The 18,827-nt window shown below is 37.6% G+C and overlaps 1 protein-coding gene across 1 annotated transcript in view; it reads right to left on the bottom strand.

Annotated features, from left to right (window-relative positions):
• Nucleotides 1-18,827, bottom strand: part of LOC308498989 (cubilin-like) — a gene marked incomplete at its 5' end in the record, with an annotated part of 216,957 nt that overhangs the window by 61,930 nt on the left and 136,200 nt on the right. Inside the window, 10 exons of the mRNA XM_081051777.1 lie at nt 1,513-1,700; nt 3,234-3,459; nt 3,990-4,111; nt 5,064-5,213; nt 6,959-7,165; nt 8,421-8,592; nt 13,856-14,037; nt 15,502-15,642; nt 16,253-16,462; nt 17,656-17,834. Of these exons, the coding sequence (XP_080907903.1) occupies nt 1,513-1,700; nt 3,234-3,459; nt 3,990-4,111; nt 5,064-5,213; nt 6,959-7,165; nt 8,421-8,592; nt 13,856-14,037; nt 15,502-15,642; nt 16,253-16,462; nt 17,656-17,834 (1,777 nt within the window). The remainder of the gene's footprint in view (nt 1-1,512; nt 1,701-3,233; nt 3,460-3,989; nt 4,112-5,063; nt 5,214-6,958; nt 7,166-8,420; nt 8,593-13,855; nt 14,038-15,501; nt 15,643-16,252; nt 16,463-17,655; nt 17,835-18,827) is intronic.

The following is an 18,827-nucleotide window of genomic DNA, read 5'->3' as shown; positions in this document are numbered from 1 at the left end:
AGGTTTAAGGTTGTTGTGGCTGGGTCCCTCTGTGGGTTCTGCCCACTGACTTTACTATCTCTTGTCAGAAATAGGAGTTTCAGGCCAGCAGAGAAAATGAGTCCTTCCACAGGCCACTTAGTTTAGGCAGGGCTCTGATTTGACCCCACCTGCTAGTGGTGTTAGCTTTGCCTGATGTCAGAGGGACTCCCATTCAATCCAGAGGAAAAATGGGCAGAAGTAATTTTTCAGATTCCATTCTTACAATTGAAGAACTTGCAAGGCTTTAGTTACATCTATACATTGGCTGTTGACTCAGTCCAAGAGAGAGAGAGAAAGTTCATTTGTTTTGTAAAAAAAGCAATTAGCAAAAATGTGTACTAAATGTGTTTTATTATACACATATTTTATATAAGTATGGGATTTTTACTTAAACAGTGAGCACAGATCAATTAGCTCTAAAACATAATTTGAGAGATGATGCAAAATAGTGTTAATATTGACAATAAAAGCCACTTTTATTCATTAGGTGGTTTTCTATTCCTAGTACTGAACACTATGTTGTATCAGATTACCTCTAATACTTAAAATAATCCCACAAAAGTAGGAACTGTTCTCTTTATTTCATGGCTCAGTCATTTAAAGTCCAAATGTTTAGTTAGCTTACGGAGGAGCAGGTTGGTGGCAAATGCAAGAGATATGCATGGAGTCCAGGCTAATGTGAACTGAAGGCTGGAAGGCGTAGAGTCTTAGAGATAAAATGTGAGATGAAAACGAACACAGACGGGATGAATGTATAACACAGTCATCATGGTCATAAGTCCATGAAAAGGGAGGTAAGTGCTACCTGAGCAGTATTTGTAACTTTTAAGAAAAAAAACATAACTGACTGCCCCACTGCCATCATTTTACCTGGGTCTTTCACGGTCCTTTCAGCTTGTGGGCTCTGAAGGCCAAGGTGAAGGCTGCACCCGCCGTTTCTCTAGCCTTCTGTAATTTTTACAGCATACTTTAAATGGTGCTTGTAATGATGCTTTACATTCATTTTGTCCCAGAGGATTTATGAGAGAGAGTGAGAAGAGATACAGCAAGAAAAAGAGAGAAAAGAACAAAAAGAAAGAAAGGAAAAAAGGAAGGAAGGAAGGAAGGAAGGAAAGAAGAAAGGAAGGAAGGAAGGAAGGAAGGAAGGAAGGAAGGAAGGAAGGAAGGAAGGAAGGAAGAAAAAAATCTGGCCTTCTCTCTTTAGTTTCTACAGAAAGGAAGAACCATCAATGCTTATGAGAATTTAAGCCCAGAAACTATCTCCTTAATTAAGCTACTTTGCCTATGCAAACAAAACGTCACATGGCAATATTTGTATTGTGGTTCAAATAGTCACCCCTAATAGTTGAGGGGTCTCTTTTTTTTAATTCAAGAAATCCAAGAAGCAAAATTGTCCTTTTCTTACTTTGAGAGGCAATGAATCATTCCTAATGTAAACATTGACATTGCCAAAAGCCGGTCACCCCCAACTAAACAAACCAGCGTACTGACCTTGACAAAACTGTTCTGACACTGTCCATCACCACTGGGGATTCGGAAGTGGTTGTCAAAGCTGATCTCCAGGTGACTACTTTCATGAGTAATGACTGTCCAGGAACATCGGCTGTTTTCGGGAAAATTCTGAGGCCAGTGAGGGGATCTGATTGTACCATTATCTGAGTGAAGTATTCCACCACAGCCTTAAAAACATCATGGAAAAAGTCCTTAATTTGCGAGGAAAGCACAATTCTGGTAACCTAAGACTTCTTGAGGAGACACATTTCTAAATGTGTGATTTCAGTTCATCTTGCCTCACACATGAATCACTGGTCTTTGGGGCAGGTTTACCATAAGAACGCTCAATAAATGTAAGGTGCACTGGATCCACAAGAAGCTTCAGCTGTTACTGTTTAGTTACACCTCTATGAGCTCAACTGGGAACACTAATCCCTGTCATAAAGACAGGCTGCTATCCTGTCAGCAAACAATACAATATTTTTCACTCCCCTAGAGGCTATCTAATATTTGTGGCCCAACAATCCCAAATTCTGTATTTTCTTACCAGTAACACATGAGAGCACAAGTCTATACTCATTTGTAATTTTATTCTAACATACAGGACTAGAGAAAATGATTCTGAAGAGAGAGAAATTCTTCCATTAAGTATCCTGATTCATTCATATTGAAACATTGATGGATGAAAATAAATTACATGGATTGACATAAAGAAAAATCTATTAATAGAATTATTTTATGCTGTTGAAATATGTACTTAAGACATGACAAAAGAAAAAAGTACAAACTCAAGACAAAATGAAGTCAAATTAAAAAGTATTCCCTGAATCTTTTACTTTTAAACCCTTGGAAAACCAGTGGTTCATCTAAAACGTCCCCCTGACTTCAACAGCAGCCAGTAGTTTAATGAGGGAAAGTTTGATTCATTCCATAATGATCCTCAGAATATCTTTGACTCTCCTAGAAAGAATTGCCTCGTGTGTGTGATATTGCAAGGCATTAAAGAAATCCTGACTAAAGTATTTTACATTTTCTTGGAATTTCCCTAAAGTTTATACTTTATACGCACAAAGCTATGTCTTTTGAAACCAAATCTATGACAATTTGCCACATACTCCAGGCAAAATCTTCATTCTAAATCACATATCTTATCTTGTCATTTTGCTACTCAACACTCTTCAGGGGCTCCCCATTGCTTAAGGGACAATATGGAAGCCAAACTGCTTCATGATGTGAACTGCTTCTCTTCCTGCCCTCAACTCACCACTCAGCAATCTGCCTCCACGCTCTGAATATGTTAAATTACTTGTGATGCCAATACATCTTTTCTATTACTTGTTCCCTGGTTGTGCCTTTGCCTTTTTGCCTATGGAGGCAGTAGGGTGAAATGTTCAGATCAAAGTTTCTGGGCTCCACTGTCTTTATTGAAATCCTGACTCTCCTGATTATTAGCTGCACCATTATCATCTACATGACCTGGGAAAAATATTAACCCACGTACCCTAAATTTCTGCCTACGCAAAATGGAGAACATATGCTTCCATACTGTGTCTTTCTTACAGGTTTGCTACATGAGATGACACATGGAAACATTATCATTGAGTCTGACAAGAGAGTGGATACAAAATGTACACTTGTTGAATTAGTTAATACATTTTAAGAATACCTCAATGAAAAAAGACAATAAGTACAGAGAATTTATTTATTTATTTTTTTACCTAAAGTTTGTGTGCTCCACGTAGCATAAAATCCGCCACTTTGAACCGAATGGTCCGAGTTAAAAATCACCACCAGCTGGTTAGAACCAGACTGTATTGGCCTGGGGTTTGAACTTCCACAGTATTGTCCTATTATGGACGATCCAGGAGAACCACCATTCCTGACAGTGACAGAGTCCCAAGCACAAGTTGAATGGGCTTCAATATCAAAGTCACTAAATGTAAGCTGTGGGAGAAAAAAGAAATAATGAGGCACTCCAAGTTGTAAGTGAGCTTATCTATCTAGAGTTAGATGAGGTCCTCACAAGTCCTTTCATTTTGTTTTAATTTACGTAATTTTGTATTTATGTCTCCTATTTAATTGTCCCCTGCCTTCCTCTCTTTGTCCTTATTGAAGTTCCTCCAGGACATAGTGAGAGGGGATATTTCTTTCCAAACTGAAGTCATTCAGGGGTCTTCCACAGTCCCCTAGGCTGGGATGGTATCTCATATCACTGAAGACACATTTCTTCTGGATGGGGAATTATCTTCTCTACATAGCTTCTTCTATCTTGAAAAAGAGAGTATGTTCTTCATTAATTGTAAACTTATATATGCCAATAGGTGGACTCTAATGAGGAAATTTTAGGGAGAACATGATCTAGTCACAAGATCAAAGCTGACTAATTGCTTATTTAAAGCATCCTGTTCCCGCCGAGGACGTGCTACTGGAGTTGTATAGTCTCCGAAGTACGTTACTCAGGCATCAGAACTCACGGTGATGGTGTGTCCTTGTGGCGCTTCCAACAACCAAGAACAGTGGGTCAAGCTGTCATAAGAGGCTGGATAGTTCGGACTTGCGATGACTCCACTCTCACCCATCTGTATGCCACCACAGTCTGAAATTATATTTGTAAGCTTCCAAATAAGATAGGGGGGAAATACCCTGCAAAGCTGAAGTCAATAGTTCTCACAGCTGTCACGTTTTATGATTCACAAAAATACAATAAATGAATAAATTGATGAAATTGGATAAAAGCAAAGTTAAACTGGGTGGGAGATTAGAAATAAAGAGAGTCCCATACACAGAGTCACATAGTAAAAACAGGCTCAAGTTTAGCACAAAGGAGAAGGAAAATAATCTACCATAAATGGAGAATAATTATATATGTGTATCACTGACAGTAAATACACTATGGACAAAATAAATAATATTGCCTTTGTTGAAAAACCTAGGCCAGTGAAAATAAATATAAGCTTGAAGTATATGACCAGTATCATAACTAAAGACTTCGTCATTTGATAATAAGTATATATGTCCGTAGTCAGCTGTCAAGTTGAAAAACAGATACATTTCTAAAGTATAATATGGCATGATGTTTCACACAAATAATGCTGCTTCCTGAAGTCTGACTCTTTTTTTTTCAGTCTAATAAAGAAAAATCAACTGGCAAGAAGGTTGATTAAATAATCAATCTCACTCTTCCCAAACAACCATTTGATTATAACACACACACACACACACACACACACACACACACACACACACACACACAAATGGTTAGATAAAACTATAATCCAAACATAATTTGACTCATAGCCAAACTGAATGGAAAGAAATGAGATCTCTCAAATCAACAAACAAGTATACTCAATACGTATACTCAAATTCTGAGGGGTAATCTCAATCAGACAATGTAATTTAGAATGTTTTATTGACCTTAGCAACAAAACCAATAGCTACTTAGAAATAAATCTAACAAAATATATGTGAGATCTTCATGGCAAATATTATAAAAGTTTGTCTATTATTTTACTGCCAGAGTTTGAGAGTTTAATCATAAGTCTTACCTGTAAAGGAATACTCTGCATGGAATCCAATGTGTTCTACAAGTTCGTTGGTGACAAAGTGTATCCATACCTGAGAATAAGGGATAACCAGTGGCATTGTAGGAGTTGAAAGTCCACACAATCTCCATATCAGAGGTCCATCAGCATTACCTGAACAAAACAACACACTGACACTGAGTGCCATGTATATAGCTTTTGAGAAATGTAATCAATGAATTCAATAGGAACCAGTAATAAAAAACAGTTCAAGGTAGTCATTGACACACCTTTAAATTCTACTTTAATAGCAGACATCTTTGTCAGCCACAAAAGAAAAAGGCCCTCAAGAAGGTTAAAAAAAAAAAAATGCTTTTGTTGTTGTTGTTGTTGTTGTTGTTGTTGTTGTATGGGCCTCTTTCTCTACTGTAGGTGCCATTTTGTTCCAATTTGTGTTTTCATAATTATTTTAGTATATTAAACAGAGACACAGCAAAATTTTTAAAAAGCTTTTGAATGTGCCTTTTTTTAGGGAGTAAGAAATATAATACCAACAGTGACAACATATCATCAAGATAAAAGTGACCTAACATTTTGATGATTTCTTCACTGTATTTAATCAACTAAAATAAATGAGAAATTCAGTAATCAGGCCAAGAACTATCAGATTAGTAGCTGAATATTTTTACGAAGATTACTTTTCACAGCAATTTGAGCCCACACTTAACATTTTTTCAGTCAGACAACATTACTGATCTTATAAGTCAACAAAGTATAGTATTTTAACTGTCTCTAAAATGAGGGAATAGAGAGAAGATTCACATTTAACTGACTGACTGAAACTTGATATACAGCTGCTCTGCTTGATTCTATAAGCCAGTGGTTTTGAGGTGGGTGGGGGTGGTGAGGGTTTATCAGAATCACATGGGGAGAGCATTCTCAAACTACAACATCCATTTCCCTCATAAGCATTCTCTAAATTGATCTACCTCAGAGTGTCCAGATGAATCCCCTGCTGTGGTGGGTAGTCTGTGACTATACCGTTTATCAAATTCTCCTTCTAGAAAAGTCTGTCCTCCATGTTCTCAAAGCCAGCATCGATTCCTATGGTTGCCCCAGAACATTGCCACCAGCAAACTACATTACCTTCTGTTACTTTCAGCCTCCTTTCCTTTAAATTTTGCAACAACATATAACCTGGTGAACCTTTGACAGTATAGAACTTACAATGTTACTGTGTGTCCTCATTTTTTTTTTTTTCAACCAGGAAAAAAGTGTCAGGATAATGATGGGGGCAAAAACCTATGTGTTGACTATAGGAAAAAAGTAAAACAGATTAATCTTCCATGAATGAAGATATTTAAAAATTCTTAAGGGAATTATGGTTTACCAACTACACCTCAATCCTTTTCTGAAAACAAAGACAAACTTGACTGCTCTGGGGACGATTCTTCCATTAGCTTCCATGTGCTTCTCCATCTGATGCATTCCAAAACTTCTTTTGACTTCTAAGGCCTAAGTAGACATGCACAGTCTCTTTTGTGAATCCTGAAAGTTCAGTAAACCATTGACATTCTGACCATTTTATGTTGCAGTCTCTGAGGAAAGGAGTCTGGAGAAGTAGATAATAATTGAAAAGACTACCTGAACTCACTAAGAAAGCAAAGACAAGCGAGAATCTATCCTGGGTAAACCTCACATCAAATTAAGACATAGGGTCTAGTTTTAAACACTGATCCCTCTCCTTCACTATTTCCTCACCTGGGCATAAACAGAATTATGACTTTCTCTGAACAACATTCTTTTGGATCTTATGTACATATATTATATTATAACAATTGGACTCCTTTCGCTGCTGGTGATCTCCAGACATAAGAAGAATACTGTAAATGGGAGAAGTGGTCCTTGATTGAACTCACCGACTCGGAACTCTAGGACATCAAATTGACAGTCTTGGTGACTTTCTAGGTGAAAAACCTCAAAATGAATGTAAATGGATGAATTTCCCTCATTTGGATTGCTGAGAGTCCATTCACAGTTTAGATTTCTTGAGTAATTACTGACTCCATTATAGCCAGGAGAAGTAAAGTTTCCTTCAGGGGAATTTGTAAGGGACCCACCACACACTAAAAAAAACAAAAGGCAAGAGAGAAAGCAGTAGTAAGATTGATGCCATAACAGAAGATACAAACAACAAAGGAACAATTGCTAAAATAACAGCAGCAACATTTTTACTGATTTGATTTGTTTTTCTAGGTGGGGGGAAGGTTGTGGGTCAAGGGCTCGCTCGCATATGCACACTATGGAAGAAGCTTCTGTGGGTTTATAATGAAAGATGTGTAAAAATAAACAGCTTCATTTCCTTGTAGATGTAGATTAAGTGGATGGGTTTGGCTGTGTATCAGTATCTCCTAATTTGAGCCTGCCATTCGTTAATATTTAATTTAGAGGAATATCGAAATGTAACGGTGGTGGTCCCAATGGCATCTGATTAGCAATTCCCCACTTGACCCAAAAATTTAAATGGATGAAACAGATCATATAACATTGGAGTGCCAATGAATTTGCCCCTTTGAATAGGGAATGAACATTCCTGGTATCAATAAAATGACATATATATATATATATATATATATATATATATATATATATATATATATATATATGCAGGTCCATTCTTCCTAAATTTAAAAACTCTTAGATAATAACACCAATACAGAAAGTAGAAGGATGTTTAGAATAGAAAGTCCATATCTTGTTTTATTTTTAAATACTCTATGTCAAATGGGAACTACTCATTCATTTACACTGGAAATGTGTAAAATATGTCTGTCTTCGATTAGCGTAGTTATTCTCTATAAGCGAGTTACCTCCTGTGAGGTACATGATCTCTCAGCACAAAGTAATTCATGGAGGACCACAGGACCGGAAACCAACCGTCATGGCAACATTGCATGGTACTGAGCTAGAAGTTCTTCTAACAGCCTTTTTTTTTCTTTTTTTAATTTATTGGGGTGACAATTGTTAGTAAAGTTACATAGGTTTCAGGTGTACAATTCTGTATTATATCCTCTATAAATCCCTTTGTGTGTTCACCACCCAGAGTCAGTTCTCCTTCCATCACCATATATTTGATCCCCTCTTACCCTCTAACAGCCTTTTTGAAAGTTTTAAATACAATGGCCGTTTTCTTTCCAAAACCAAAGGTAGTTTTGCTTGGTTTTGTTTGGCATGGGTTTTCTATCTGGTTATGTATGTCTGTTTCACGTAGAAGTTCCTGAGTATAACTTGGGTCACTAAAGTGAAAATAGATGGTGCTGCTATTGGCAGTAGCTGTGAGGGCATCTGCAATGCATACGTATTTATAACATCCTATATTACCTGCATCTTCGCTGGATGTGTAGGAAGCAGTGAAGCCTCCATATGGCCTGGATCCATCAGTGAAATAAATGACTTCCATGGTATTTCCTGAAGATTTGATCTCGTTGCTTCCATTAACACTGCTACACAGCTTCGCAAGCTGGGGTGAATTACTTCTGAGGCCATTGAGTACCTGTTGGAAAAACAGTTTAACATTTACACACACAGTCCATCTTACTAAATATGTCCTAGGAGGTTACAGTCCCAGCCCAGACACACTTCCTTCTAAGGAAACAGTGCTAAAAGGAATTACTTAACAATAAGGGCTCAGGCTCCTTGCCCAGTGCCACAAACCACTATGCTACCCAGAATGCATTTTGTGGCCTCGGGGTCACTTCACCAAATGGAAATACTGTAGTAATGCTGTCTTGCCATGTAGTAACAAATGAAAAACTGCTGTACTCTTTGCAACTGGCAACCGTGCTCTAAATGTAAAGTAGATATTCCAATATGGTTACATCTTAGTTCACAGAGTTCACTGATGGGCAGTTTTTCTTAACAATGTAGCAGGACCTTTGATATTTGGAGTGAAGGCTTAAATGCCAGTCTCTGATGATTCAAGTATATAATGACTCAAATATTCTTAAATGCTTTGAAAAGTAATTTAAAAAAAATAAATCTCAATATCAATAATTCTTTCCTGATTACTAATGGATTAAAGCTTCAGTTTTTTTACTAATTTGAATTTTTAAAAATGGATTAAAGTATTGTTCACTCCAAAAATATTAAACAACAACTCTAGTTATGCACATAATTATAACAATTGGCAAAGCACTAATTTGCTTCTGTACAAAACCAACTGAAGGTTTTAGCATGCCTGGTTTTCACAGTTGAAGAAAAATCCAGCAGTAACTAAACAAGATTGACTGAATGATTGATATTCCTGTTTTTAGAAAGGATTTGAATGGCTTACAATTAGAAATAATGATTTAGAATATGACATTAAAAGCTCTAGAAGAGAATGTATCCCATAACAAAAGATGTAAGTTTTTTTTTTTTTATTATTTACTACAATTGATCATTAAATTTAGCTCCGGGAGCTTCTGGTTTAAAGTGTCTTCCGACTCACAGGACCAGACTCAGCATTTCCTATTATTTTCTGAATGCAAACAAAATGCCAGGCTCTGCTAATCACCCACGGGGACTACCTGATTGAACTAGCACAATACCCTCATAGACACATGATATTATCCCTGCTTTCCAGATGAAGACATTAGAATTCAGACAGATTATGCAATTTGCTGAAGTTCAAAGAGCTAGTAATAGTAGAACTGGTATTCGAGCCATCCCTCTAACTCCAAACCATGAAGTAATGCATAAGGAAACAGAAGATCACAAACATTTCAATAATACGGGATACAGGAATGTGTAACACCTGCCAGAATCAAAGGGGATTATTAGCAGCTACAGGCTAATGGAGCATGCTGGAAACCATGATCGATGACATTTATCCCTGCCCCACTGTCAGCCCTGAACTTAGAATCACCATGACTGACAATTGTGCAGGCATCCATGTACCACGTGAACTCCTGCATTTAGAAGCAACCAGTGTGATGCTTCTACTTCCCTCTTCCACTTCTGTTTGTACTCAGTAACTGCAACTCCCAGAAAGTGAGGTAGGAAGTCGGCATATGAGATTAAAACAAGCTCTACATCTTGCTATATGCAGGAATAAAATCAGGCACACGGCTCATTGGAATGCACACTGGATGGTGTAGCTTTTCCTCTTCTCCATCTGGACAGAATGTCAGACAGGCATTTGGAGGAATTGTATGCTTAGGACAGCTGGGTCAGATACTAGTCTAGACGCAGTGCATTTAAACCTGTAGGTCTTAGGAAGTCTTCCTTCCTCCCTCTTCTCCCTTCTTCGGTGTCTGTCTCTCTCTCTCTCTCTCTCTCTCTCTCTCTCTCTCTCTCTCTCTCTCTCTCTCTCACACACACACACACACACACACACACACACACACACACACAAGTTCTCAAGTAAATAAAGGGTGAGCAGAGGGCAAGCCTCATCCCTTTGTTTGGAGCAGAGTGAAGAAGAAATAAACAAACATTAAACCTATAAAAATATAATTCAAAAGAAAGGAATGTGAACATCATATTAAAGATTCAGAAAAGAAATTCATTCTGAAACTGTTTTTGCTGAAGTGTTAACCTCCCCAGGAGAAAAGACCTGTAGATAGGACATTTGTAGTTTCCACTAATCAAATGGCCAAGGCCCCCTCTCTGTCACCTCTCATGAAGCCAACATGTCAACAGCTCCTGTCATGCACACGGAGCTTCCGATCTCCATTTAGTCAAGGGTCATCAGACCTTTAGAGAAACGTCTAATGTCAAAGGCAAAGACCAATACACGTAAATAGGAAATAGGAACATGAAGGAAATTCATGCCAAAAGAAGTAACATACTTCAAAACTATGATTCATATAGTCATATATGTATGTGAATATATTGAATATATATGATATTTAGAAATATATAAAATATTCAAAGAATAAGGGTAAAATAAGGACAATTCTAGGTATATATTCTCAAAAACTTTATCACCCATGTCCACTTCCTTAGGAAGCTACAAGAACACATGCTTCACCAAAAGAGGAAATTAACCAAGGGAGATGCTCATATCATAAAACCAGGTACCCAGCCCAGGAGAGGAATGAAGAGACTAAGAAATTTGATGGTGAAGAGAAATCCCAACATGACAGCTGGCATCAGGCTTGCAGCTGATGGACAAGAGATTCAAGGAAGGATATTGCTAAGGAAAGTGAATGGAAATGATAGATGTGTTTTATTATATAAGGTAGGGATGAACACCTGGAGTAGTGGAAAGTGTGTGGAAGAATCAGTGCTGCATAGAAAAACCAAGAAAATGCAAAAAGAACGTTATTATTACTTGGAAAAAGAAAAGCAAATGCTACCACAGTACATTACCTGGCTTAGGTGGGAATGGTGTTTACAAAACCATAACACATAAACAACACTTTTGAGATAGTATTTTGGAAGAAAGTTGGGGGAGTATGTGAAGTGTGCATATCCGTTGAACATTTGTGGTGGTGGTTGTGGCTGGCTTGTGAAGAGAGCTAAATCCTCATCTTCCATAGTTGGATATAGATAGATTATGTCTAAGACTGAAAAATAAATAAGTAGCAGAAGAGGAATATTATTTTGAAATAATGACAGAAATTCCACAAGAAGTAGCTAAAAGAGTTGAAAGTGGATGCCTTTGACATTTATGATTCAGTGATGGGGAAACGAGAAGATGTGGTTCAGAATTTGTGGTTATTACGTAAATTTTATTTTAATTATTTGAGTTCTAGAACTATGACCCTTCTTCTTATCTTTCCTGTAGGGTATGTGAATATTCTGCTGGTAAGATTCTTAATAATCATTACATTCAATATGATGTTAACTATGGAAACAATTTTTAAAAAACTATTAGCATATACATCAAAATTTTAACAATGTGTGTAGAATTCCAAGTACTTTTATATTTTTTTATTTTCTGAACTCTCCCAATTTCAGTCAATAAGCACCCATTATATTTATAATCAGAAAAACAGATGAAAATTAGTATACAAATGAATTTATGTCACATGGTTACAAGTACATAATATTATTCATTGCCAAGAAAATACTTCAAAATATGGTATAGTGGGAGTAGTTAATTTTTCCCTACATCATCCTTTTCTCTACATAGTCATTCAATAATAGGAAAAATCTTCCTTTAAAATAAGCAAGTGTAGTCGAACATTTCCTGGCTTTCAAATAAAACATTTTTTTTTCCAATATCTGATGAAAAACAACATTTCAGTCCTTCAAATATTAGAACTTGGCAAATTTGAAGCTTGAATATGATCATTTTAGGGCAATGCAAAATGGTAGTAACACAGAAAGATGTTTCATGTTTTTGAAATTCACTACCCAACAGGAGACAATTAAATGGAAAACAGAACTGGCTTGTTTCTAAAATGATAAGGATGGTACTACCACTATTCATTCATTCAACAACTATTGTCTCTCATGTGCCAGGTACTGGGGGTTCAGCAATGAAAGAAATTAAGTGCATGTCCTAATGGAACTCACATCCTAGTGGGGGGAGCAGACAGTAAACAGGCAAACAAATATATATGTAGAATGTCAGCTGGTGTTTAATGCTATGAAAACAATCACAAGGAGAAAGGGAGAGGCCACGGTGGGGTCTACTTAATGTGGGGTGCTTACGGAAGGCGTATGGACCAATCATTTGAGCAGATACCTGAATGAAGTGAGAGAGTGAACCTGGCAGCCATCTAGACTGAGGGAACAATGCTTGCGAAGTGGGTTATGGGAGCATCTCAACACATTCAAGGAACTTAAAAGAGGCCAGTGTGGCTGCATCCTGGGGAGCAAAAGAGGAAGGGAGTTTGAGATAAGACACCAGGGAGGAAAAGAAAGGGGCGGCCAGCGGGCGAACTATAAAGATTTGAGACTTTCCTCTGAGTGAGAAACATAATCTAATTTACGTTTACACCCATCACAATGCTGTGATGGGACTACACAGAGACAAGGGTGGCAATAGGAAGACCAGCTGGAAGTTATTAAGATACATCTAAATGCTTGGGGATGATGGGAGTAGTGGAAATGAAAAGTAGAGTCTGGATCTTTTTAAAAGATACAGCCATTGGCACTTCCCTATGGATGTAATATAAGATGTGAGATTAAGGACTCCAAAAGAGACATCAAGATTTTTGACCTGAGCAACCAGAGGTTGGGAATCATTATTGACTCAGATAAGAAAGACAGAGTAAAGGGCAAGTTAGGTGGAGAAATACACTAAGATTAATCTACAATCACAGCTGTACATATGCATAGAGTCATTTCACAGTGACTCTTTCACACTCACACACTTTGCTTGTTTTTGCTAATGGAAGCTAAGAATGCTGAGGGTGTATCTGAAAGCATTTGAGCTGGGCCACATGAAGTGCAGGCAGCCATGAACTTCCAGGGGAGCCTTCAGTACTTCTGGCAGAGAACAGTCATCACGCAGGAACACTCATCTGCTTAAACTTTTGGTGGTGGCTTTTTCTGTGACTGATCCTATTCAGCCATGTGCTACTTACCCATAGGCTTCACTTTTCTCTGTTTACCCAGTGTTGTCAAGTGTAATGATCACTGGCTTTTAAAATGTATCTTACCTATGACCCTATGTATGTGGTGACAACTAATAGTTTCTTAAAACAGTTTTTACAAATATGGCGGTTTACTGTGATTTTGTTCTATCTGAAATACTAGAATTTGTCTGAGATACAGCTGCACGATGGGAATACTCCTGACCTAATTTTTTGACTATGATTTATGAGTCAATAAACTTAAACAATGGAATAGAACATTTCCTGACTGCATGGGGCACTTACTGTCACATGCTCACTGGTGCAGGATGGATGAGCTTCCAGCCTCAGGTTGTTAAAAGTTAGGGTGACCCGTCTTCCTTCCTGCACAGTGATTCTCCACACACAGACCCGGCCATGAGGATTTGGGTTCGGGTAGTTGGGAGATGTAAATATTCCAATAGGGCCCTGGAGATCCCCACCACACTCTGAATGGGAAAAATAAAACAAAACAAAACAAAACCAAGAAAACATCCAATCAACCAACCCCTTCTATAAGGAATGTATTCAAAATTAAAGCATTTTATTATCCCACCAGACAAAAACCATTGCTCTTATTTATGACTATATGTAGGTGAGGACCTATACAGAACATTTGTGTTGACTTCGATCTTTAATATTTAATGTTTGTTTCCATGCATGAGAGTTCACTGGCAGCATTTTATCACCATGGCCCAAGAAATGTGAGAAACCGATACATGTGGTAGTCTTAGAGTCAGGAAAACCAGAGGGCTAAAGTCATCATCCAATTTTTTCAGACAAGATCTTTATTTCACTTGCGTTTGTCAGGAAATTTGGAATGCAAATCTCGAGTAAGTGTAGGACTAATAGACTGGCTTTCTTCTGATGAGTAATGCAGTACAACTCCCATCCCCTTATGTCTCTCACAGCACTAGTTCCCTTCCTTTGTATCATTGATCATAGCTTTGATTTTTCGCTTATTGGTAAGACTATTTGATTAATGTCTGCTCTCAAACTGTAAGGTCCAAGAAGACAGGGGTCATGCTTTTTCCATCTGTTATAACACTGGGGCCAAGCCTGGTGTCTATCCAGTTGCAGGTGCTCAATAATTACAGGGTGCCAAAAAAAAGTATACACATTTAAGAGATGTTATCTATGTATTACTTTTTGAATTTGAATTCCATTACGGTAGCAATGTGTAGTATGACGTTCACTGAAAAATGGCGTTAATCAAATGAATGCTAGCATCAACATGTGACAGGCAGGAGAATCAAAGAAAATGGCGGAAGCATGGTTGTCATTCAAAGAGTGCAAGACCATTTTGAAGTGGTATTTGAAATTCAAGAATGTTGTGGAAGTACAATGAAAATGGAGGCGTGAGTATGCAACAGAACCTCCAACACACCTAATGATTACACACATTCATGATAATGATTACACACATTCATGATTTTTTTTTTAAATGTTGAAATGACAATACTGTGTATATTTTGCATTAAATAAAATACATTAAACATAATTTTGCCTGTTTCTTTTTTACACACATGGCTCAGATTATATTTCTGTTGGACTATACTGGTCTAGGACCTCGACAGCTATGTGGGTTTGGCCAAAGCTAGATTCTACTTTCATGATAAGTTTGGTACAGTGTGAAGAAATTGAAATGGCATCTGCAGCGACACAAGTGGACACGTTGGTCAACATTGCTCAAGCAGTAGTTCTCCGTCATCAGAAGTGTCTGGACGCTGATGGTAACCACTTTGAGCACCTCTTGTAATTGCAGAAGTCAAATACGACTTGTATTCATCTTTTGTTATCAGTATATATTGAGTATTATAGTTTAATACAGTTTTTTTCCTTTCTTAAAATGTACACACTGTTTTTTTGGCACCCTCTGTATATACATTTTTTTAGTGATTCAATGAACTTACCTTCCAAGCTGGATTCAAAGCGCAGTCTGAATCCTGAGGCAGTAAGAGATCCATCTGTGACAAACCTGACCAAAGCTACATTGCTAGAAGTGTCTACGCTGTCAGGAATGGTGTTTCCACAGTATCTGCCCAGTAAATTTCCTGTGAGAGTCAAATAATGCTGAAAATTTAACTGCTACTTGAGGCGTTCGACACATATAAAGAAAATAATAAAAGATAAGACCCTGCCCATAAAGAACGATAACCTCTGTCAAGAGAAGCAGGACAAACATGAATAAAACTAGATATATTCAAACACATGAAGACGATTAACAAAAACTGCAACCAGTTAGGGCGAGGGCATCCCAGCACAATGAGGAAGGCTAGCTCATTTGGTTAAAGAAATGGTGTGAGGAAATAGAGCGACAAGTGGCCATCACATATTGTTTCCAGGCTACATTACCCTTTCCTCTCCTTACACTACAGGATATACCTCAAATAATTGCATATGGCACTGGAAGGTCTCAGCAGGAAGTGAATACCTTTCCAATATAGGCTCTCTCAGTGTGGTCGCCAGGGGCTTTGGGCACCCACTGTACATGGGTGAACCAAGAGAGAGCAAAGCTGGCACTGCCCAGGGCTGATGGCTCTGTGCTTCTTCGCAAAGAATAGACCCAGTTTTACCTATCTTGGAAGTGAGGAAACTTCAGAGGTTGAATGAGTACATGTGAAAATAAACACCCCTATAAGACAGCAGACATATTTCACTGACCAGAGGCATGGTTTTCCCAGATCTCCACAAAGTCTTTTTCACAGTCAGAGGAATTCTGAAGGTTAAAGTCTTCAAAATGGATGGTGAGATAGTGTCCTGAGGGACCCTGGAGATGCCACACACAGAATAAATCGTCTATATATGGAAGTGTTGGATACCCGATGCTTTCGATGACACCACTTTGCCCTGTCACTCTTCCACCACACTGGGCTGCAAAAAAAAAAAAAAAAAAAAAAAAAAAAAAAAAGTTTCATTATAGTTTTTTTTTTTTTTAATTTCACTAGCGTGTTTGACAACTTTGTGCCTAGTGAATATGAATTGAAATTTTTAAAATTCTGAAAATGTTTGGTTAGTGCTTCCCTTAACATTGGAAATCTACCACTGAAGTGAAGAGAAATGATACCACACTTTGAGTCCATAAACGAGAAATGGAAGACTGGAATACTGATGAAGGACATGTTCTGTAATGTTTCTTTAATTCTCTTGGGAAACCACGTAAGAGCTAATGGTTGTAAGTAGGTTTCATTTCAAGAACCAACTGACAGATTGATAGGGTTGGCCTAGTACCCCGTGTTGCTAATTCTGAAAACTGAATCCAAGTTCAGCTGGGAAGGGAGCTGTGCTTCATTAGTGACGCCTGCCATTTCTAGTTTAACTATCAAATACACGTTTTTGTGCAGTAACTGATATCTCAGGACCTTGAAAATTACTATTCAATTATTTCCCATTAGCTGGATCTGATGGATTGAATTACATATAATTTGCCTCAGGCTATGGAACAGTCTGGTGTAGGTTAAATGGTGTTAACAACTAGGCTTTCTGAGGTTTGACTGTATTAAATATGTTTGGTGCCCAGACCCACATTCGATTCTACGTAATGGTGGCCATATTATAGTGAATCTTCAGTATGCATATTTATTGCTCGTTTCTTAAGTACGGGAATCAAAACAGTGAAGAGACATTCACTGTTTGTCTACTGAATGATTTGGCACTACAGACTGAGGGGGAAAATATCTCGGTTATCTATTAATGATGAGAAGTTCCAAGTCACTGTTCTAAATACAGTTATTCATTACTAAAGAGTTTTACTATTTAAAACAATATTATACATATTTTATGGTAAGAAGAAACAAGAATTTGATTTAACTGAATGTGTTTTCCGCAGACAAGTTAGGAAAAATGCAAAACATTCATGTTTACTAAAAAGAGTGCTTTAAAATGGAAATCACAGTAAAAATTTAAGTTGATGAATGACTTTGTTTTTAAATACTTATATTATTTACCTTTTATATCATTAAAGTAGTTGTTAAAATCAGGCAGATAGACTTTTTAAAAATTTAATTTAAAAAAGTTTTAATGTATTTATTCTATCACCACTTATTGAATATGAAAAGTGTTGTTACCTATAGAATACTTGGCCTTGAATCCCACATGAGTGGAGCTGTTGTCAGACCGGAATCTCAAATATATCATCTCTCCTGAGGACAGCTGACTGCTAGGCAAAGATGTCCCACAAAACTTGGAAATCATTGGTGCATTTGAATCAGCTCCATCTCGCAACTCGAGATAATTAGATGTACAGCTAAAGTGGAAGGAAATTCTGTTTACTATATACAGACAATTGTTTTGACATATTTTTATATAAAAGACTTCATTAACTTTCTCCAAGGGCGTTGTTAAATCATTATGCTTGGAACACATAACACTACAACAGTCATTTTAAATAATATGTCACTTCAGAATACTGTATAATCTTTTCCCTAATCATAACATATCCTTTAGTTAGCAGTTCGAGAAGATAGGTTGCACATTTACCCCATTGAAAATATTTACTTGCCTTCCACATTCTGTGTTAGTTTCACAAATATAAAAGTCATTCTTAAGTTATCCCCTAGGAGTATCAAAAACCAAGCGTTTTGTTTCACATGATGATTCAACACATTAAAATTGCGGGCCCTTATGACTTTGATTAAATTTAGTTTGAAATCTTAGCTTTAGAAATCATATCCCTCTCTATTTAGTATATACCCCTCAGAGGCCTAGCCTTTCCCCCAATAACTAGCAACCCCCGGACAACCCCCAGACAGTAGCTCAGACCTGACTAATGATCATGGTCCATATCTCGCACAGGCTAACGGTAACATCTTGACATAAATTACGTTTCAGTTCCTGAACCCTAAGGTGGAAGGACCTCCTGGCTACTTTCCTGTGAGACAGGACAGAGGGACTCCAGAAACGACATCAGAACTTTGCTCAAGACCTGAAGACATGACTCATTACCCTTACCTCACCTCTGACCAATCAGCTCCCAGCACGACCCCAAACCCCCAACCCGCAATGTGTTGTGATTTTGCTCTATAGAATCTGTAACCTACACCACATTGGGGAGTTTGGGCTTTTGAGCATAAGCTTCGCATTCTCCTGGGAAACACCAGGCATAAGAAAATAGCCAGTATTTCTCCACTGCAATTCTCGGTGTTCAGTGTTTGGCTCTGCTAGCAATGGGTGGGAGAACTCTTTCTGTTCTGTAACAACATTTCACATGACAAAGCCAACATTTCACTTGACAGCTCTG

Source organism: Rhinolophus hipposideros (assembly GCF_964194185.1).
Source record: "Rhinolophus hipposideros genome assembly, chromosome: 1".
In the NCBI taxonomy this organism is placed as follows: Eukaryota; Metazoa; Chordata; class Mammalia; order Chiroptera; family Rhinolophidae; genus Rhinolophus; species Rhinolophus hipposideros.
Note: the sequence above shows the minus strand (reverse complement) of the source record. Positions and strands in the feature narration are given on the sequence as shown.